The sequence below is a fragment of the Symphalangus syndactylus genome, chromosome 4 (genome assembly GCF_028878055.3).
Source record: "Symphalangus syndactylus isolate Jambi chromosome 4, NHGRI_mSymSyn1-v2.1_pri, whole genome shotgun sequence".
Lineage (NCBI taxonomy): Eukaryota > Metazoa > Chordata > Mammalia > Primates > Hylobatidae > Symphalangus > Symphalangus syndactylus.
In genome coordinates this window covers 101,272,945-101,295,726 of record NC_072426.2, presented here as the reverse complement: position 1 = coordinate 101,295,726, position 22,782 = coordinate 101,272,945, and the positions used below count along the sequence as shown (strand labels likewise).

At 43.2% G+C, this 22,782-nt stretch overlaps 1 protein-coding gene across 6 annotated transcripts in view; it reads right to left on the bottom strand.

The window, feature by feature from the left end:
- LOC129481027 (calcium uptake protein 1, mitochondrial) overlaps positions 1 to 22,782 on the bottom strand; it is a 272,554-nt gene that overhangs the window by 2,716 nt on the left and 247,056 nt on the right. For all 6 annotated transcript variants that reach the window (XM_055275815.2, XM_063637578.1, XM_055275811.2 and 3 more), the window contains one exon: positions 5,229 to 5,318. In XM_055275815.2, the coding sequence (XP_055131790.1) occupies positions 5,229 to 5,318 (90 nt within the window). The remainder of the gene's footprint in view (positions 1 to 5,228; positions 5,319 to 22,782) is intronic.

Genomic DNA, 22,782 nt, shown 5'->3' with positions numbered 1-22,782 from the left:
AATTTTTTTTGTATTTTTAGTAGAGACGGGTTTCACCGTGTTAGCCAGGATGGTCTCAATCTCCTGACCTCGTGATCCGCCTGCCTTGGCCTCCCAAAGTGCTGAGATTACAGGCGTGAGACATTGCGCCTGGCTGAGAGCATCTGTTTTAATTAGAAACCACCCAAGCCACGCAGAACAGTAACCACTGTAATAGCAGAAGTATAGTCACCCTTTGCAAGACACCCGGGGGCCTGTTGATTAAAAGAATGACACCCATTACCGGTGGTGATAAGATAGCAGGAAACCCACAAACCTACCTCTACTCATGATTGGTCTGGGAAGAGTGTAGAAAGAAAGAATAAATGGTTTACTTCTGTAGAGTACCTAAAACCTAAACTGGCTCATGTTTTCTGGCTGAAGAGAGTATGGGCATCCTCAGAGACAGGAAACCCCCACAGCAAGACAAAACCCAAAACCAAACCCAACAAACAAAACCCAAAACCAAAACAAAAAAAACCCTTGGCTTATTTATATAAAGTACAAAGGTAAAACTGTGTTACCAGAAGTCAGAAAAGTGGTGACTCTTGGGGAAGGAAGTGACTGGAGGTACCAAGTGGGGCTCTGTGGTCCTGGTAATGTGATGTTTCTAAATAATGCTGGTTATACAAGTGTGTTCAGCTTTTTGAAAATTTACCAAGCTGTACACTTAAGATATTTGTACTTTAGGCATGAGAATCATTTGAATCTGGGAGGTGGAGGTTGCAGTGAGCAGAGATGGCGTCACTGCACTCCAGCCTGGGTGACAGAGTGAGATTCTGTCTCAAAAAAAAAAAAATCGTACTTTTCCATATGTATATTATATTGCAATATAATAAAAAGTTAAAAAATAGCCTTGCTTGGGCTGGGTGCAGTGGCTCACGCCTATAATCCCAGCACTTTGGGAGGCCGAGACGGGTGGATCATGAGGTCAGGAGATCGAGACCATCCTGGCTAACACAGTGAAACCCCGTCTGTACTAAAAATACAAAAAAAAATAGCTGGGCGTGGTGGCAGGTGCCTGTAGTCCCAGCTACTTGGGAGGCTGAAGTGGGAGAATTGCTTGAGTCTGAAAGGCGGGAGTTGCAGTGAGCCAACATTGTGCCCTCGCACTCCAGCCTGGGCAACAGAGCAAGATGCTGTCTCAACAAAAAAAAAAAAGAAAAAAGAAATGTAGGCCAGGTGTGGTGGCTCATGCTTGTAATCTCAGCAACTCAGGAGGCCAAAGCAAGAGGACAGCTTTAGGCCAGAAGTTTGAGACGAGCCTGGGCAACATAGCAAGACCCCTTCTCTAAAAAAAAATAAAAAAAAAATTAGCTGGGTGTGGTGGCATGTGCCTCCGAAGCTACTCGAGAGGTTGAGGTGAGGGGATCACTTGAACTCAGGAGTTTGAGGTTACAGTGAGCTATGATCGCACCACCTCCCGCCAGGTGACAGAGCAGGTGCGGTGGCTCACGCCTGTAACCCCACCATTTTGGGAGGCCAAGAAGGGAGGACTACTTGAGTCAGGAGTTTGAGGCCAGCCTAGAAAACATAGTGAGACCTCTCTCTAAAAAAACAAAAACAGGCCGGGCGCGGTGGCTCACGCTTGTAATCCCAGCACTTTGGGAGGCCGAGGCGGGCGGATCACGAGGTCAGGAGATTGAGACCACGGTGAAACCCCGTCTCTACTAAAAATACAAAAAAAAAATTAGCCGGGCGTGGTGGCGGGCGCCTGTAGTCTCAGCTACTCGGAGAGGCTGAGGCAGGAGAATGGCGTGAACCCGGGAGGCGGAGCTTGCAGTGAGCCGAGATCGCGCCACTGCACTCCAGCCTGGGTGACAGAGCGAGACTCCGTCTCAAAAAAAAAAACAAACAAACAAAAAAAACCAAAAAACAAAAAACAAAAACAAATTAAAAAAAAATGTCATTAAGAGAACAGAAAGTTCTAAACAGGATTCTTACACTTTGTATGAAAAGAAGCTTGAGGCCAAGTGCGGTGGCTTACACCTGTAATCCCAGCACTTTGGGAGGCTGAGGCAGGTGGATCACCTGAGGTCAGGAGTTCAAGACCAGCCTGGCCAACAGGGTGAAACCCTGTGTCTACTAAAAATACAAAAACAAAATTAGCTGGGCGTAGTGGTGGGCGCCTGTAATCCCAGCTACTCGGGAGGCTGAGGCAGGAGAATCGCTTGAACCCAGGAGGTGGAGATTGCAGTGAGCCGAGATCATGCCATTGCACTCCAGCCTGGGCAACAAGAGCTTGACCCCAGGAGGCAGAGGGTGCAGTGAACCAAGATCGTGCTGTTGCTGTGGCACTCCAGCATGGGCAATAAGAGTGAGCCTCAAAAAAAAAAAAAAAAGAAAAGAAAAAAAAAGAAAAAGAAAAAGAAGCTTGAAAATGAAAAAATATGAAGTCACTTCATTCAAACTACTATGGGTTTACCTTCTGCTTCCGTAAGGACAGAGATGACCACATGACCACTATGAGTGGATTTTGTTACTATGGACCAGGTCTATAACTCTGTGTTATTGGCATGCATGTGTGATTTGTGAGTTCAATTCTAAAATCTGTGATGAAGAAGTCTATTTGAAAATCGAATTCTCCATCCCCTGGCACTTTATTTTGTTTGTTCATTTTTTTTTTTTTTTTTGAGATGAGGTCTTGCTCTGTTGCCCAAGCTGGAGTGCAGTGCTAGGATCATACCTCACTACAGTCTCAAACTCCTGGACTCAAGTGATCCTCACACCTCAGCTTTCCAGTAGCTAGAACTACATGCACACACTACCACACCTTGGCTAAACTTGTTTTTTGTAGAGATGGGATCTTGCTATGTTGCCTAAGCTGGTCTTGAACTCCTGGCCTCAAGCGATCTTCCCATCTCAGCCTCCCAAGTTGCTGGGATTACGGTTGTGAGCCATTCTACAGGCTTTCCTTTGGCATTTTGACCTAAGATCTTGCAGTGGTAAAAATAACAACGGCTTTTTATTAAGTATACTTTTTTCTTTCTAGATTAAGAAAATAAATCTCAGAGATGTTAAATAATTTTCCAAAGGTGATTTAAGCAGATATTGACAGAGCCTTTTTCTAAAAAGCTAGAAAATCAAACATCATTTCCCAGGACTTCTAGGGAAAACAGGGGACTTGAGAAGCTAGTTGCATTTATTCCCATATTTACTTCACAGACCAGCTCTTGGATATTGGCTTCAAAAATTATAAAAATAATACAAATAAATGTTTTTTTGGAAAAAATTTAAACCACCTAGAAGTGATTGGAGTGAAAAGAAAAGTCTGGAGAAAGTTAATATATGTCTACAGCAATGCTGTGCATTAGAACTCTCTGCGATGTGGGAAATGTTTTATATTTGTGCTATTCAATACAGTAGCCACTAGCTAGTTTAAATTTAAATGTAGCTAATAGCCACATGTGCCTTGGTTGTATCATACTGTGGACAGGGCAGCTCTAGAGAATAAACCCGCCCCTAACTGAGAGTGAGGCCATCTCTTTAACCTAGCCCTAGGGCTTCCTTTGAGTTCAACCTTGGTTTTGTGGGTATAGGCTGGAGATTTATTTTATTTATTTAATTGTATTTTTTGAGACAGGGTCTCACTCTGTCACTCAGGCTGGAGTGCAGTGGTGCGATCATGACTCACTGCAGCCTTGACTTCCCAGCTTCAAGCGATCCTCTCACTTCAGCCTCCTGAGTAGCTGGGACTACAGGCACACATGTGCTACCATGCCTGGCTAATTTTTAAATTTTTTTGTAGAGATGAGGTCTTACTATATTGCCCAGGCTGATCTCAAACTCCTGGGCTCAAACAGTCTTCCTGCCTTAGCCTCCTAAAGTGCTGGGATTACAGGTATGAGCCACCACACCAGGCCAAGGCTAGAGATTTAAATAACTCAAGTTCAACTTAATAACATAAATAATTCAAGTTAATGAACACCTATTATGTGAGAAGTACTATCCAAGGTCCTATGGGGGGTAGGAAGGTGAAAAGGACTTGCAACTACCCTTAAAAAGCTCAGGGAACCAGGTTAAGGAATAAAAAAGCCCAGAAGTGATTGTTATGCTGGGACTAAAAGGGAAGGTCCATAGGCTGGAGCTTTTGAGCAGGCTCTTGAATTCCATTAGCCCAGCTTTCTGGAGGATGATGAACAACAAATATTGGCTGTGGGGTAAGAGAGGGTGGTAATATAGTAAATAAAACAGAGGGGGCAGTACAGTTTTAGTTCAAATCCTGCTTTTGCCATCTACTATTATCTTTTTTTTTTTTTTTTTTGAGATAGCGTCTCGCTCTGTTGCCCAGGCTGGAGTGTTGTGGCACGATCTCTGCTCCCTGCTGCCTCCCGGGTTCAAGTGATTCTCTTGCCTCAGCCTCTTGAGTAGCTGGGATTTCAGGCACGCACCACTGTGCGTGGCTAATTTTTGTATTTTTAATAGAGATGGAGTTTCACCATGTTGGCCAGGCTGGTCTTGAACTCCTGACCTCAGGTAATCCGCCTGCCTCAGCCTCCTGAATACTATTATCTTTGTGACCTTAGGAAATTTACTTAACCTCTCTGAGTCTCAGCTTTCTCATCAGTAAAAAGTGGTCAATAACAATACCTAGGTCAGAAGATTAAATGAGCAGATTAACTTTCTGGCGCATAGTAAGCATCGAAAAAGTGTAAGCATCCATTGTTATTGTCGTTATTAGTATATCAGCTACCATACCTAAAAAGTAATGCCAAGGTCAAACCAGAACCAGATCTCTTGAATGGGATAAATGACAGAGCAGAGTGGCCACAGACACAACAGACCACTGTGTGGAGCTGGAATGCTATGGAGATGAAATGTGACTGGCTGGAATGTGCCCTGGGTGGTGGAGAGATCAGTACTGTCTTCTTTCTAAAGACACTCAGATACTTGAGTGCTCCGTATCTGCTAAGTAGCAAGTTGAGTCTGACATTTTTGTTTCCATTTTTAAGATGCTTATGGTCATAAATTAATTTAGGCCTATAGGCATATTGGAATTCTAAGAAGAAGAAATGGAAAACAGAAGCCAGGGCCAGGGGTTCGATTTCTCAGTATCATCATGCCAAGGGCTGAGCTGCTGATGTGGGAAAGGTGGGTAGCTTGAAGAGGATGGGCTGGTTCACCGATGCTGTCTGCAAGGCTCCTTATACACAGGGCCTCTAAGGGCAGCCAGGCTGTTTCCCCTCCCGGCTCCAGAGGGCCCCACTCACCATCACAGTCAAAGAGCGCAAACACCACATCACACACGTGGTCTGAGAGCTCCACTTTAGCCACTGTCCTGGCCACCTGCTGCATGGTCACTGAAAAAAGAAAGAGGTGCATTAGCACAGCAGAGGGACTTTCATTTTGCTTTCTCTGATTCAGGGGATAAAACGACTCAGTCATAATACAAGTTTTCAACTGCATTTAAGTCACATTTAAGAAAATGGTAAGTTAGACTGGCCACAGTGGCTCACGCCTGTAATTCCAGCACTTTGGGAGGCCGAGGAGGGTGGATCACCTGAGGCCAGGACTTCAAGACCAGCCTGGCCAAGATGGGGAAACCCTGTCTCTACTAAAAATACAAAAAATTAGCCGGGGGTGGTAGCAGGTGCCTGTAATCTCAGCTACTCGGGAGGCTGAGGCAGAGAATTGCTTGAACCCGAGAGGTGGAGGTTGCAGTGAGCTGAGATCACGCCACTGCTCTCCAGCCTGGGAGAGTGAGACTCTGTTTCAAAAAAAAAAAAGAAAATGATAATTGAGTTTTTATTCATAACCTCCCTGCTTTTCACCTCCAGTTCTGTTCCTTTCTACTGCTGCTACACTTTAGGAGGTATATATAGTTAATTAAGAATGCCAAGGCTGGCCAGGCGTGGTGGTTCACACCTGTAATCCCAGCACTTTGGGAGGCGCAGGCAGGCGGATCACCTGAGGTCAGGAGTTCGAGACCAGTCTGGCCAACATGGTGAAACCCTGTCTCTACCAAAAATACAAGAAATTAGCTGGGTATGGTGGCAGGTGCCTGTAATCCCAGCTACTCAGGAGGCCGAGGCAGAAGAATCACCACCTGAACATGGGAGGCAGAGGATGCAGTGAGCTGAGATTGTGCCATTGCACTCCAGCCTGGGCAACAAGAGCAAGCCTCCGTCTCAAAAAAAAAAAAAAAAAAAAAGAATGCCTATAGCAGGCATTGTAGCTCATGCCTATAATCCCAGCACTTAGGAGGCCGAGGGGGGCAGATTGCTTGAGCTTAGGAGTTCGAGACGAGCCTGGGCAACATGGCGAAACCCTGTCTCTGCAAAAAATTAGCCCAGCATGGTGGTGCACACCAGCTACTTGGGAGGCTGAGGTGAGAGGATAGCTTGAGCCCAGGAGGCAGAGGTTTCAGTGAGCTGAGATGGCGCCACTGTACTCCAGCCTGTGTAACAGAGTGACACACTGTCTCAAAAAATAAGAAGTGCCTGATATTCAATTTATAGACAGAAAGTAGATTAGAGGTTATCATGGGCTGAGGGGAATGGGGAGTTAGTGCTTTATGTATACAGAATTTCTGTCTGGGGTGATAGAAAAATTTTGAAAATAGTGATGGTTGTACAACATTGTGAATGTAATTAATGTAATTCCACTGACTTGTATATTTAAAAATGGTTATAATGGCACATTTTATACCATATATATTTTAATATAGTATACATATATTTATAGAAATATATAAATGGGTGGTGGGAATAAGGAGGCTTGTCTGTGGTGTGAGTACACTAAGGCTTCACGCCTCAGTGGCTGAATGACAGCTAAGTGCCTGCACAGTGAGCCCTCCTTGCCCAGCTCTGTCCCTGCTCCCTACTGGTTTTGCACCAGACTTCTTCCAACTGAGCCCATTGGGATATGCACTGGCCCTTGTCTTAATAGTTCAGGATGCATATCTTTCTTTTTTTTTTTTTTTTTTTTTGAGACAGAGTCTTACTCTGTCCACCAGACTGGAGTGCAGTGGCACAATCTCGGCTCACTGCAACCGCTGCCTTCTGGCTTCAGATGATTCTCCTGCTTCAGCCTCCTGAGTAGCTGGGACTACTGGTGCCCGCCACCACGCCTGGCTAATTTTTATATTTTTAGTAGAGATAGGGTTTCACCATGTTGGCCAGGGTGGTCTCGAACTCCTGACCTCAGGTGATCTGCCCACCTCGGCCTCTCAAAGTGCTCGGATTACAGGCGTGAGCCACCACACCCAGTGTGCCCGGCCAATAGTCCAGGATGCATATCTTTCTTTAAAAAAATATATATTTTTAGACCTTAGCAAAAAATCACTTTTCTTTTGCTGTTTTCTCTTTCCCTGACATTTACTGTCAAACACTAGCAATTATGTTAGAATTGGGTTCTCATGAAAGACAAGACAGGAAGGACTAGGCAATTTCCACTGCCTTCTCTCTCATTTATCCTCAGACCTGGTCTAGCTACACTTATAAATCATGTTATTGCTTCTGGACACATTCTTAAGTGAGGTAAAATATGAGGGACAGAAAAGGATTAATTTCCATTTATGCTAGTAATGAAGAGCTCTCTATAATCATCACATTAGATTCATCCAGAAACCAAGTGAACTTAAACTAGAACCACTGTGCCTTGTTTATTGCATTCCTATAATTTCAGTTCCTATTATCGGCCCATCTTGTCATTTTTTTTGCATTTGATCTTTCACTTTGCCTCTATCACCTCTATATATTCACCTGATACGGTTTAGATTTGTGCCCCCACCCAAATCTCATGTCAAATTGTAATTCCCAGGCCAGGTGTGGTGGCTCACACCTGTAATCCCAGCACGTTGGGAGGCCGAGGCAGGTGGATCACCTGAGGTCAGGAGTTCGAGACCAGCCTGGCCAACATGGTGAAACCCTGTCTCTACTAAAATAAATACAAAAATTAGCTGGGCGTGGTAGTGCGCACCTATAGTCCAAGCTACTCAGGAGGCTGATACACGAGAATTGCTTGAACCTGGGAGGTGGAGGTTGCAGTGAGCTAAGATTGTGCCACTGCACTCCAACCTCGGTTACAGAGTGAGACTCCGTCTCATAAAAACAAAACAAAAACAAAAACAAAAAAAACCCGAAAAACCAAAAACAAATGGTAATCCCCAGTGTTGGAGGAGGGGCCTGGTAGGAGGTTACTGGATCATGGGGGCAGATTTCCCCCTTGCTGTTCTCATGATAATGAGCAAGTTCTCATGAGATCTGATTGTTTAAGTGTGTGGCACCTCCCACCTCTCTCTCTTCCTCCTGCTCTGGCCATGTGAGACGTGCCTCCTTCCTCTTCGGCTTCCACCAGAATTATAAGTTTCCTGAGGCCTCCTCAGCCATGCTTCCTTTACAGCCTGTGGAACTGTGAGCCAATTAAGCCTCTTTTCTTTGTAAATTACCCAGTCTCAGGTAGTTCTTTATAGCAATGCAAGAATTAATTAATACATCACCACAGTGCCCCCAATGTCAGCAGATGCAAACACCGGAGCAATGCAGAGGAGCAAGGTAATGCGGTAGAAAACAACACTTGGAGTAACGGGACCTGGGCTCCAGTTCTGGCCCCACCACCGACATGCTGTGTGACCCGGATGGAGTCACTTGATCTCTTTAGATTTAATTTTCTCACGTTCAAGTGGAGGGATGCTACCAGACAACTGCTGAGGCGGCTTACTAGCACAAAGAAGGGTTTATTGGTGTCATCTAGAATCTGAGGGTGAGGATGGGGTGGAAATATACCATCTTTTCTCCCAGGATCTGAGTTAACGGTGAAGAAGAAATTAACATTCCTTGGTACTAAAAGACTGAAGTATAAGATATTGTGGTGGATATTCATGAGACATATGTTGGGAAATCTACAAGACTGTAGCGCTCTAGAGTTTAGAAATTTAGCCTCACAAATCTAGATACTTGATTTGGCTCAGGAAGAACTTATTCTTGCTAACTAAACTGTCCACAGAAGGAACAGAAATCAGGCCAATTTGCAATAAGAATAGTAACTGTTAAGAGAACTACAATGATGACAGCTGGTCATTATACTTCTCAGTAGGAAAGCTACTAAGGAAACTCCATTCACCTCAGAAGATTAACCTCAAAAGATGACTCAGTGAAAACAGAATGAGATCAGAAGGAACTGGAAGCACTTAAACTGTGATTGCCTACAGCTTTACTCTTCACTGCCACAGAAATGTGTCCTGAGAAGGGGATCAGAACCTGTTCTGTATTAGATAAACATGAACACTTTCTGTTAACCATTCCTTTTTCTGCATTTCACATCAACCTTAAGCTTCTAACTTCCTTTTCTCTTTCCCAGTTCTTCCATTCTCTCAGGGCACAGCCTTCTGCAATTGTCTTGATATTTCAAGTACTCAGCTTCTCCCCATGAAGATGGTGCCCTTTCCTGTAAATAAATCATTAATTAAATAATACTCAAGGATGTCAGTGAGAGCTCTTGACAATTTCTAGTGAGAGGCTCATTAAATTGGTATTAAGTGGTTGTAGAATAGGGACTTCTGGAGGCCGCCAGCAAGAATGCCTCATTACAGATGCCATCTCTTCACAGAAAGTTATAGATTATGTTCCATCTCACATGGAGGGGGCTCTGGTGTCCTTCCTACCATAGGAGGAAGAACTAGGGCTGCTAAGTTATTGTAGCCCAAACCACTGGGATGTTAGCCAGCAAACAGCCTAGCTGGGGTCCCCTTTCCTGGTACAAGAGCCTCATTATAGGCCCCTGGGGTATGAGTCAGAGTCGTACCGGAAGCCAACATTTAACTAGCTGGTGAGCTGTCAAACTAGGAGCACCTGGGATGAGTGGGATGACGGCAGATTACAAGCCAAGTGCTTGACAGCTGGTCCTGAGAGTTGGTTCATTCATATTTGCTTCCAATATCTCTGAATCCGGTCATAATCACAGCAAGCAGAACAAGTTTTCCTCCCAGATCTCGACTTTTCTATGCAGACCAGTTGTTGGTACTGGAATTCTGGCCTCCCTATTTGATGATGCTGACTGATGGTAGGGATTCCAGCTCCCAATCTGAAAGATGTCTACAGGGAGCATGAAGGCACCCCAGCGAAGGCCTAGCTTTCTAAATACTATGTATTTTTGTACAAATCTGGCCCAGCTGCCTGAACAATGGGTTTAAGTGCGATTGGGTGATTCCTATTAGATTGGGATGGGAGAGAATTTGTAGAAGTGGGCTCAACTGGTACTCAAAAATCTGGCACCATCTGGCTTTTTGCAAAGTCCAGGCAGAATCCGAGTTGTGTCAGGTCCCCAATTTACTCTCCAGCATGATTCATGACTGGCCGTTTCAACAGTAAAAAGAAACTCTGAGTTTGTGTGATATAATATCAGAAACTACATACATAAATCTATTCACAATAGTTAAACAGAAGAGCTCTGGAGTGATGAGAGCCCAAATGTCCACTTGGAATCAGAGAATCTTAGAACTGGAAGATAACTCTGAGGAAATGTGAAGTTAAATAATTTGCCCAGGGTCACAATGCTAGATGGTAACAGAGCTGGGTTTCAGATTTTGGCTGGTGCCCTTTCCTTATACACACTGGGTCCACACCATCCCTTCCATATATGGACAATATCAATTCCTCCATGAATCTGTCACCCTAAGGAGAAAGGGTTTAGATTAAAGAAAAGTCACATGGGAAATACTCAAGTCCTTTTGGTGACGGATGAACAATTGAATAACTGGGAGTTGTGAGGCACCAGCATTAATTATAGGTTGGCCGTGGATCTGACTACCCCCTACAGTGGAAGACACTGAGTATTCCCTAGGAACTCATGCCGACAATTTTAGGGACAACTTAAAAAGTGTATTCAACAGCAATCCAATGAAAAGCACATGTAACAAATGTGGCCCTGGGAGTTTTTCTCCACTGCTGCCTCTGATGCACAGATACAGCTTTAGGCAGCATGACCCAGTTGTGAGCTACCTGCCTCTTCCTAATGCAGAGGTGTTTGGAAAGCTGGTACGACAAGTTGGGCTGACAGTCTCTAAGCTGTGTGGCCATGTACTATTCCTGCCTTACCGGACTGCAGTGGAGAAAATCAAAAAAGCTGGCTGGTGACGGCCAAGGTTAAGTGAGGGGAGATGGTTCTGCTTCAGCCCTGGAAAGGCTGATGCAGATGTCTTGTTTTCTTAAGTCCATCCCTAGATGGCTTTGGGTGGAACAAGGGGGAGGATATTTCCTTAAAGAGCATGTGTCCTGTCTTTTGTGTCTCCTTCCATGATCTTTTGTTAATACAAATGCACATTTTAACCTGGTTCCGGGGTGAGGGGAGGGGAAAGGACAACATTTAGGAGAACTAGCAATTTAAGGAGCCAAGAGCAATGCAGTCTATGAGTAATGGAAATGATAACAATTCCTTGTTCTGTACGGTGCTCTTAGGCCCTATGCCCGTTGACCCCTTGTGTACTCAGGCTGCCTGACTGTCAGAGGTGATGCTGGCTAGTCCTAGCTTCTAACTTCCAGGACACACTACGGAGAAGATCTGTTTTCTGAGCCTGAGAGCATCATCCCAGATGATGGCTTCAATGGGCTTACACGCTTAATTTGGTACAAACTAACTTGGCAGTAAGATTTATTGCCATTGTCTAGTATTGTATCTGGGTTTATTAAAAATCCCCATCACATTTTTTCCACAAAGGGCTAGCATTTCTGCAAGCACCATTAGGTAGTCAATGATTTCAGCGGACACACCCATGGGACAATCACAGTTTAGTGGAGGAGACTGTGTATATATACATCTATACACACACACATACACACACACACACACACACACACACACACATTAAGATGGAGAAACACAGAAGAGATAGATATCAGATATATTAATATACACATATGGGAAATAATGGAATAGTGTGTATTTGGTACGAGTTACATTTTCGATCTGAATTCTTTTTGTTTTTTGAGACGGAGTCTTGCTCTGTCGCCCAGGCTGGAGTGCAGTGGTGCGATCTCGGCTCATTGCAACCTCGCCTCCCGGGTTTAAGTGATTCTCCTGCCTCAGCCTCCCTAGTAGCTAGGATTACAGGCGCCTGCCACCACGCCCAGCTGATTTTTTTTTTTTTTTTTAGTAGAGACAGGGTTTCGCCATGTTGGCCAGGCTGGTCTCGCACTCCTGACCTCAGGTCAGGACATGAACAGGACATGAACAGACACTTCTCAAAAGAAGACATTTATGCAGCCAAAAAACACATGAAAAAATGCTCATCATCACTGGCCATCAGAGAAATGCAAATCAAAACCACAGTGAGATACTATCTCACACCAGTTAGAATGGCCATCATTAAAAAGTCAGGAAACAACAGGTGCTGGAGAGAATGTCGAGAAATAGGAACACTTTTACACTGTTGGTGGGACTGTAAACTAGTTCAACCATTGTGGAAGTCAGTGTGGCGATTCCTCAAAAATCTAGAACTAGAAATACCATTTGACCCAGCCATCCCATTACTGGGTATATACCCAAAGGACTATAAATCATGCTGCTATAAAGACACATGCACACGTATGTTTATTGCGGCACTATTCACAATAGCAAAGACTTGGAACCAACCCAAATGTCCAACAGCGATAGACTGGATTAAGAAAATGTGGCACATATACACCATGGAATACTATGCAGCCATAAAAAATGATGAGTTCATGTCCTTTGTAGGGACATGGATGAAACTGGAAAACATCATTCTCAGTAAACTATTGCAAGGACAAAAAACCAAACACCGCATGTTCTCACTCATAGGTGGGAATTGAACAATGAGAACTCATGGACACAGGAAGGGGAACATCACACTCCGGGGACTGTTGTGGGATAGGGGGAGGGGGGAGGGACAGCATTAGGAGATATACCTAATGCTAAATGACGAGTTAATGGGTGCAGCACACCAACATGGCACATGGATACATATGTAACAAACCTGCACATTGTGCACATGTACCCTAAAACCTAAAGTATAATAATAAAAAATAAATAATAAATAAAAATAAAATAAAAAACAAAGTTGTTTTTAATTAGGACAGGTGCAGTGGCTCATGCTTATAATCCTAGTGGTTTGGAAGGCCAAGAATGAGACCAGCCTGGGCAATAGAGGAAGACTCCATCTCTATGAAAAATTTTAAAAAACATTAGTTGGGCACGGTGGTGCGCTCCTGCAGTCCTAGCTACTTGGGAAACTGAGGCGGGAGGATTACCTGAGCCCAGGAGTTCAAGTCTGCAGTGAGCTGTGACTGCAAAACTGTACTCCAACCTAGGCGACAGAGCAAGACCCTGTCTCAAAAAAAAAAAAAAGATGTTTTTGATTAGCTAATATATTCATCTGCTTCAAAATTTGAATGGTACAAAAGGGGTGAAGTCTCTCTCCCAACCTTATACCCCAGTCACCCAGCCATTCAGAGACAATCAATATCACTAGTTTCCCCAGAAATATTTTGTAGATAGAAAATCAAATATGTACTCTTCGCTTCTTCCCTTTTCCCACAAAATGGTGGTGTACTAAATATTGTTTTGTTTTACTCACTTAAAACATATCTTAGAAATAATTCCAGATGGACATGAGCAGCTTCCTTCAATAGCTGCACAGTATTCCACTGACAGGATGGATCATAATTTACTTGTTTATTTAACCAGTTCCTTATTTATTCTTATCTCAATCTTGAGAAGAAGGTACCTTTTCCCCTTCTCTTTAAAGAATTATTTCCTTTGTGGTCTGTGGGGGTCAGCTATAACAGAGTCTGAATCTCTGATGGCTAAACTGAGAGCAACTGATGTATTTAAACTCCGTTTGTTGAAATTAAAGACTAACTAGTCACCTTTACAAGTGTCTTTTTTATTTGTTTTTTTCAGACAGGGTCTTGGTTCTGTTGCTCAGGCTAGAGTGCTGTGGGAAGATCATGGCTCACTGCAACGTCTGCCTCCTGGGCTCCTGATCCTCCCACCTCAGCCTCCCTAGTAACTGGGAATACAGGTGTGGATTACCACACCTGGCTAGTTTTTGCATTTTTAAAAATTTTTATTAAAATTTTTTTTTTTTTAAATTGAGACAGGGTCTTGCTCTGTTGCTCAGGCTGGAGTGCAGTAGTGAGGGCACGGCTCACCACACCCTCAACATCCTGGGCTCAAATGATCCTCCCACGTTAGCCTCGGAAGTAGCTAGGACTAGAGGCTCGCGCCACCATGCCCGGCTAATTTTTGTGTTTTTTTGTAGAGACGGGGTTTCACCATGTTGCCCAGGCTGGTCTTGAACTCCTGGGCTCAAGGAACCACCCACTTTGGCCTCCCAAAGTGCTGGGATTACAGGCTATGAGCCACTGGGCCCAGCCACAGTGTCTTATTAAACCTTCCCAGGCTTCTCAAGGTAGTAAACCTTGAAACCCCCAAAGAAGCAATGCTTATAATAAAGGCTCCTCTCTACACTTTCCCAATATTGATGTAATTCTAGTAACCATTCTTTTTCTGATCTTTTTCTCAGTGGGATGTAATGTTGGCTGATTTTGTCTTTCCTTATCTATTTATGTGGATGCTTTAACAGTTTATCCTACCCCCATCTCTTCTCTTTGTGATGTAATTCATGATGGTAATCAAGAAAACCTAAAGCAGCTCTCCTCCTCCTTAAGGCACTTACCTAATTTTACTAAATCATAATATAGTCAAAGTGATCATAAGCCAGAATCAATCTTTAGAATTGCTAAGTGACTTCAAATTTGGGAAAATAAACCAGGTCTCTGCAGAGAAAATGCCTCATAAAGCAAACATTTATTTCAGAATTTGAGCTTCCTTGCCTACATCATGAATAATTTTGCTTTAAAAGTTGATGACTCTGTCTTAAAGGAATGGAATCCTGGCCAACACTCCTCTTCACATATAAATGTTTTTACCAAATGTAATGATGAACTGAAGTGCAAGAGCTTGCCTCCCACAAAGTTTAATTTATAAAATAGGAGCTTTTTTCCTGCTGTAATCTCTTCCTTACATGTCTTTGTGACACTCCTGCCTTCCTGCCATGTCTTGGCTGTCTGGGGGATGCTCTCCCTACATTCTTGCTGTGAATTTGCCCCACTTTCTGGCATCACATAAAATCATTGAGTCCTCGATGTAATTCTCTAGGTCCTTCTAGCAGCAGTAGGTGCCAGGGTACTAATGAGAACCCTAGTGTGGAAGTCGCTGAACCTGAACTTCTGGTCTGTGATTTCAGCAAGTCATTTCCCTTCATGAATGTTAAAAACAAGCAGGCCGGGCACGGTGGCTCACGTCTGTAATCCCAACACTTTGGGAGGCCGAGCTGGGCAGATCATCTGAGGTCAGGAGTTCAAGACCAGCCTGGCCAACATGGTAAAACTCTGTCTCTACTAAAAATATATAAATTAGCTGGGCGTGGTGGCACGTGCCTATAATCCCAGCTACCTGGGAGGCTGAGACAGGAGAATCACTAGAACCCAGGAGGCGGAGGTTGTAGTGAGCTGAGATCACGCTACTGCACTCTAGCCTAGGTGACAGAGCAAGACTCTGTCTCAAAAAAACCAACAAAACAAACAAAAAACCAAAAAAACAAAGTAAGGGTTTAAACAAAATGATTTTTAAGTTATCTTCCAGCCCTAAAATTTAAATCAGTTAAAATGTCCCTATCTTCAGAAGCCCTTGATTAATAAAACCGAAGGTGTAGGTTTCTAAAATGATGGCTGGTGTGCTGAGCAGAATTCTGAGGTGCCCCCCGCCCAGTATTCCCACTCTCTGGTCCACATATCCTGTGTAATCCCCTCTCCTCAGGTGGGCAGAACCTGTGACTACGATAATCCTGTGATGAGGTTACTGTATATGAGAAAGGTGATGGGCTAGTCAGTCCCATAACTATGTTATGTAAGAATCCATCTTAGCAGACTGAGGCGAGAGATTCTGTTGCTGGCTCTGAAGAAGTGAGCTGCCATGCTGTGAGGCGCCAGGTGGCAAGGAGCTGTAGTCACCTGCTGAGAGCAATGACTGGCCAACAGCCAGCAAGGAAAAAGAATCCTTGGTCCTACAACTGAAAGGACCTGAATTCTGCCAACAGCAGGAAAGAACTTTGAAGAGGACCCTGAACTCCGGATGAAAATGAAGGCCCCCCAACAACACTGCGGTTTCATCCTTGTTAAGATCCTGAGCAGAGAACCCAGCTATGCTGTGCCCACACTCTGAATCACAGAAACTGGCCAGTGGGGAAGGCATTTATGATTGGGAATGTCTTTTTTTTTTTGGAGGGGAACGGAGTCTCGCTCTGTCGCCCAGGCTGGAGTACAGTGGCGTGATCTTGGCTCAATACAACCTCTGCCTCCTGGGTTCAAGCAATTATCCCACCTCAGCCTTGTGAGTAGCTGGGATTACAGGGGCCCACCACCACACCAGGCTAATTTTTGTATTTTTAGTAGAGACGGGGTTTCCCCATGTTGGCCAGGCTGGTCTTGAACTCCTGACCTCAGGTGATCTGCCTGCTTCAGCCTCCTAAAGTGCTGGGATTACAGGCGTGAGCCATTTTGCCCGGACGAGGGAATGTCTTTTTGAAGTTCCTCAACTTCTACTTTATATAGAGCCACACTCATCCCTCTTCCCCCGCCACCTTTTTTTTTTTTTTTTTTTTTTTTCAATACAGCGTCTCATTCTGTCACCCAGGCTGGAGTGCAGTAGCATGATCATAGCTCACTGTACCCTCAACTTCCTGGGCTCAAGAGATCCTCCTGCCTCAGCCTCCTAAGTAGTTGGGACTAGAGGTGTGTGCCACCATGCCTGGCTAATTTTAAAGTATTTTTTGTAGAGACAGAGTCCCACTATGTTGCCCAGGTTGGTCTGGAACTCCTCAGCCTCCCAAAGTGCTGGGATTACAGGGTTGTGCCACTGCCCCCAGCCTGTACTCATTCAGTTTTTTTTCTTCCCTGAGATGGAGTCTTGCTCTATTGCCCAGGCTGGAGTGCAGTGGCACGATCTTGGCTCACTGCAACCTCTGCCTCCTGGGTTCAAGCAATTCTCCTGTTTCAGCCTCCCAATTCTCTTGTTTCAGCTGGGATTACAGGTGGGCGCCACCATGCCTGGCTAATTTTTGTATTTTTTTTTAGTAGAGACAGAGTTTCACCATGTTGGCCAGGCTGTTCTCAAACTCCTGACCTCCTGATCCACCCGCCTTGGCCTCCCAAAGTGCTGGGATTACAGGGTTGTGCCACTGTGCCTGGCCTGCACTCATTTTTTGACAGGGTGCACTTTACAGAACCATCATTCTGTTTTACCTACTATACCAAACTCCATAAATTAGATCTTACAGGGAAACCAGCCAAGGTCTAATTAAGTTGTACATTTCCTAACAAGGAAATAAAACTGCCACACTTCTTTTGGGAATTCAAGTCTTGCTCTTACTTCAAATGTACCTGACAATTATAAGTCAGTTCACTTTCACAAAGATTTCACATAAACAAGTTGGGCTAACAGTCTCTGTGAGGCCATAGATTTGGATATAATTTTAGGCAATGACATGTCACTTAAAACATTACTTCATTCAGTAAAAAGCTGATTTACTTATAATCATACAATTTCAAATCTGCATGAACCCTTTGAGATACTTACAACTCCAACCTGAGGGTCAGAGAAGTGACCTCCTCAAGGAGTCAAAGGAAATTAATGACATGGGAAGGTGCTACAGTCCTAACACTCTTCCCCTCACCCTACGCTCTTACTGAGTATTTCATCATCCTTTGCAGGATCTGGAAAGGTCTAGAATTAATTCATTTACATAACATAAACGAGCATCTGTTTATACAAAGAATTGTTCTAGGCTCTGAATAGGACACAAAGATATAGAAAACATGGTTCAAGTCTTTGAGAGTTTACAGTCTAATGAATTCGCCGTTGAATGCTGAAGATACGAGATGTATCAATAGGGGTTAGATATTCCTAGGAACAGAGAACTTTTTAAATAAAGCCTTCTGAAGGCAGAGACACCAATAATTTTTGGATGAATGATGAAACTTAGGAGAACCTAGAAGCTTCAATCCTCATTAATGAGTATAAACAACTTAGAACTTCTAAGCTAATAAAAACGTCAAAAGTGACTAAAAAAAGCAGTAGATTCCACTTCCTCAGAGAACAAAGAGCCTTATCTGGTGCTTTTTTTTTAAAGGGTGATTAAAAAAAAAAAAACTTTTTATGATGTTGCCATGTTGGTATAGGTTGTTTCCAGCCCCCTAATAAGATAAACAGGCAGAAGAAAGCCAGCACCTATGGGTTGAAAACCAGAACAGGCAGTTTGGTATAATTTTAATGTCAACCTAGTATATTAATATAGTATTACCTCTTTTTATTTTCACAATAACCCTGAAACAAGTATTCTACTATCACCATTCTACAGATCTGAAAACCGAGGCTTTGAGAACTTAAGGAATTTGTTCAAGGTCACAAAACTAGTGAATAGCAGGGATTCAAACTCAGGTTTTAACTTAAAACCAAAATTTATGTTCAGCACAATTTCTTGCATATAGTTAACTCTCAATAAATGCTAGATGTTAGAACAGTATCTAAAAGTGCAACAGAGCATTGGTCTACCAATGAGCGGAGGTGGTGAGGAACACCTTGGTCACTGGAAGGTGTATCTATATCCTGTATTTTGATGTTGAGAAAAGCGCAGCTTAGCATACATGCCTTTTTCTGGTCTGTGGTATCCCTTAAAAGGATATCAGCTTTCCTGCTGCGTGACTTTATTTAAGTGACTTTAGGCTTTTGTGTATTGGTTTCCTCAGTGAAAAGTAATATGGTTCCAAGGGTAAAGATCACAGATGTGTCTACTAAGGCATTCCTATGCAGGACGAGAATCTAGATTAGACAACTCCAAGAGTCTGTTACTGTAAGGTAAGGGCTATGGATGTCTGTGTCTGAGCTGTAGAACAGAACAGACAACTGTAGGGGAAAAAAAGGTCACATTTCATATTCAAGAGAAGGGCACTATCTCCAAAACATCATAGTTAATCAAAAGGACTTTATTCTCACCCTAAGAATGGTCAACTCTTAGCCAAAAGCGACTGGGAAAAAGTAGCCCAGAGTCTGTCTTCCCAATGCTACTGTGAAGCATGGTTTGAAATGGTAAAGCCACAGTGCCCCCTGGATTGTGCTTCAGCAAAGATTTTCAGACTGTAACAGAATTGTGAAGTATACTGAGAAGGCAACATGATGTGGAAAGAACACAGACTTGGAACTAGAGAGACCTGAGCTTGAATCCTGGCTCTTCTGCCGCTTAGCTGGGTAACCATGATCTAGTGGCTTCATTTGATATTTTCCTCATCCATAAAGTGAAGATGAATGAGGATAATTCAGGTTTTAAAGATTAAAAGCGATAACATGCATAAAGCACTAAGCATTGTGCCTGCTACAGAGAAACTACTATGAAATGAGAGTTGCTGTTAGTGCTCCAGATGTGTGATGGCCTCACAGTCCTTGATAGGACAGTGCTACCGGATTGTTAGGGTTCAGGAGTGGGTGGCAGCTTGTCTGTCAAAGAGAGTTGTTCAGAATATAAGAGTTTGTTGTGTGCTAGAAATTGCTGACTCCATCAGTAATTTCTGACTTCCCCAACAATCCAGTCAGAGCCTAAATGACAAAAGACTTGAGGCTCCCTTACTCATTCCAATTATTAGACTCAAAGAATCTGAAAGCTGCAAAGGTTCTCAGAGGTCATCTCTGCCATCCTTGTCTCTCCAGAGACAAAAGAAACTGAGAACATCACACTCCGGGGACTGTTGTGGGGTGGGGGGAGGGGGGAGGGACAGCATTAGGAGATATACCTAATGCTAAATGACGAGTTAATGGGTGCAGCAAACCAACACGGCACATGGATACATATGTAACAAACCTGCACATTGTGCACATGTACCCTAAAACCTAAAGTATAATAATTTAAAAAAAACACATAAAAAAAAAAAAAGAAACTGAGACCATTTGAAGATGTGACTAAAACTTCAGAAAAAATACTTGGGGTTGCAGAAAGCTCCTGTGGGAGTTATGCCATAGATTTTATTATTTGTTCTCTTGGCTTGTCAGAGAATAAGGTAAACTGCACGTATAGAATAACTACAAAGAATCAAGGCCAACTATGCCATAAATTATAATTTTCAGTGTAAGTAGAATTGTGCAGGGGCATGAATAGTAAAGACCAGGGACTCTATTTGTGTGATTATTTTCTGATTTTATAGTTCAAAGTACACCGAGGACGTAACTGAACCCAAGGTTTACTGCGTCTGTACTATCCTGAGATGCTTTACAGTGGAGCTTTATTGTACCTGGAAATCTTTTATTCTCCTGGCAAAAATTGGAATATTCTGAGTTATACGGGCTGAAGCTCACTCTAGAGCTCCAGCTCAAATAATTTCTAACTTTTTCATCATAGGAAGCCATTGGGAAAGGAGTCATGTTCAATTTTCCATTACCTTCTTCAGCAGACCACTTAAATCAATCAGCCAGCCGCTGAGGGGTCATAGATCTAATTTTATGCCCAGTGTGTGTGCGAATGAGTAATAGAACCAGTTCTTCTTAAGTGCTAAACAAAGAGACGCCTGATAGTGGAGACACACAGTATTTCATGGAGAAAGGTTCTTTCTTCAGATGGTTAGAATTCATTGAAAACGCTTCATTATTACCTGATGGTTGTTATTCTCACATGGGTCATGCAGAACTAAAGAAATAGCCTCAATTAAATTTGATGTTTTTTGCAAATGGTAGGAGGGGCAAACAGAAAAAATGAAAAAAAGAAAAAGAAAAAAAAGAAATGTGACATTTTTTACTCTGGAGGAACTGTACTATGTTCTAATACGGTAAATCTGCAGTGGCCACCTGCCTGGATCTTTCAGATTATTCCGAGGAACATTAACTCTGTAAGTTATTAAAAGATGGTCTGGGGTAAATCAAATTTGTAAACTATATCCCTCTTCCGGAGATTAATAATGCACATTCACATATTAAAAAGTTGGCAGCAGGAGTGCTGCAGGAAGAAATTCTTTTTTTTTTTTTTTTTTTTTTTTTGAGATGGAGTCTTGCTCTGTCACCCAGGCTGGAGTGCAGTGGCTCAATCTCGGCTCACTGCAAGCTCCACCTCCTGGGTTCACGCCATTCTCCTGCCTCAGCCTCTCCGAGTAGCTGGGACTACAGGCGCCCGCCACCACGCCCGGCTAATTTTTTGTATTTTTAGTAGAGACGGGGTTTCACCGTGGTCTCGATCTCCTGACCTCCTGATCCGCCCGCCTCGGCCTCCCAAAGTGCTGGGATTACAAGCGTGAGCCACCGCGCCCGGCCTGCAGGAAGAAATTCTATATAACTCTGGCATTTTCCAAACTTATTTGAACCATGGAATACTTTTTTTTTCTTTTTAAATCCACAGAACCATCATCATATTGCAGTATACAGTGTTCTTCACAATGCTGTTTGGGAAATTCTGTGCTAAATTATGCCTAAAGACTGGTTTGTAACCTCTAAAATAGCCAAGGAAGAGACAGTGCCAGGGCCTAGAAGGTGCCAATTTCTGAAGGTTCTAACCTTTTGGGAAAAAATGAAGACAGCTGAGACTCACAGGAGAAGCCAGACAAAAAGTACTCCCATCTCTACTCTGGCCTCACTCTTTCCCAACCACTGGTATGAATTAGGGCCCCCACTTTTAAGCTCCTAGATCCTCTTATTCTAATTAGCACTTATCACACCCAACTGGAACTGCTTCTACACTTACCTTTCTCCCCCATTAGACTCTGAGCTTCTTGAGGGTGGAACCCTGTGCCTACTACAGTACCTATTACTTTTGGGTGAATAAATACTTGAGCCACACTAAATTTTGTTTAAATTATCAACTTCATAATAGAAGCAGCTGACATTGACTAATCGTTCACCACATGACAGCCACAAAGTTAAGTGCTTTATGTAGATTTAGTCTCACAACTCTATGAGGTGGGTCCAGTTGGCCCTTCATATGTGTAGGTTCCACACCAATGGATTCAACCATCTGCAGATCAAAAATATTTAAGAAAATGTTGGATGCAGTGGCTCACACCTGTAATCCCAACACTCGGAGGCCAAGGCGGGTGGATCACCTGAGGTCAGGAGTTCAAGACCAGCCTGGCCAACATGGCGAAACCCTGTCTCTACTAAAAATACAAAAATTAGCTGGGCGTGGTGGCAGGCACCTGTAATCCCAGCTACTCGGGAGGCTGAGGCAGGAGGATGGCTTGAATCTGGGAGGTGGAGGTTGCAGTGAGTCGAGATCACGCCACTGCACTCCAGCCCAGCCTGGTCGACAGAGCGAAACTCCATCTCAAAATAAATAAATAAATAAATAAAATAAAATTTAAGAAAAGAAAACCAGTAGAAAGTAACAACACAGTAATAAACTATTACAAATTAAAAAATACAGCATAACAACTATTTACATAGCATTTACATAGTAATAGGTATTATATGTAATCTTGAGATAATTTAAAGTACAGTTGGCCCTGGAACAACACAGGCTTGAACTGCATAGGTCCACTTACAAGCAGATTTTTTTTTCAATAAATTACATTGGAAAACTTTTTGGAGACTTACGACAATTTGGAAAAACCTCATAGATGGACCACACAGCATAGAAGTACCAAAAAAATTAGGAAAAGGGTATGCAGTGAATACATAAAAAATATATAGATACTAGTTTATGTGTTAATTGACTGTATGTTATCAGTAAGGCTTTTGGTCAACAGTGGGCTATTAGTAGTTAAGTTTTTGGGGAGT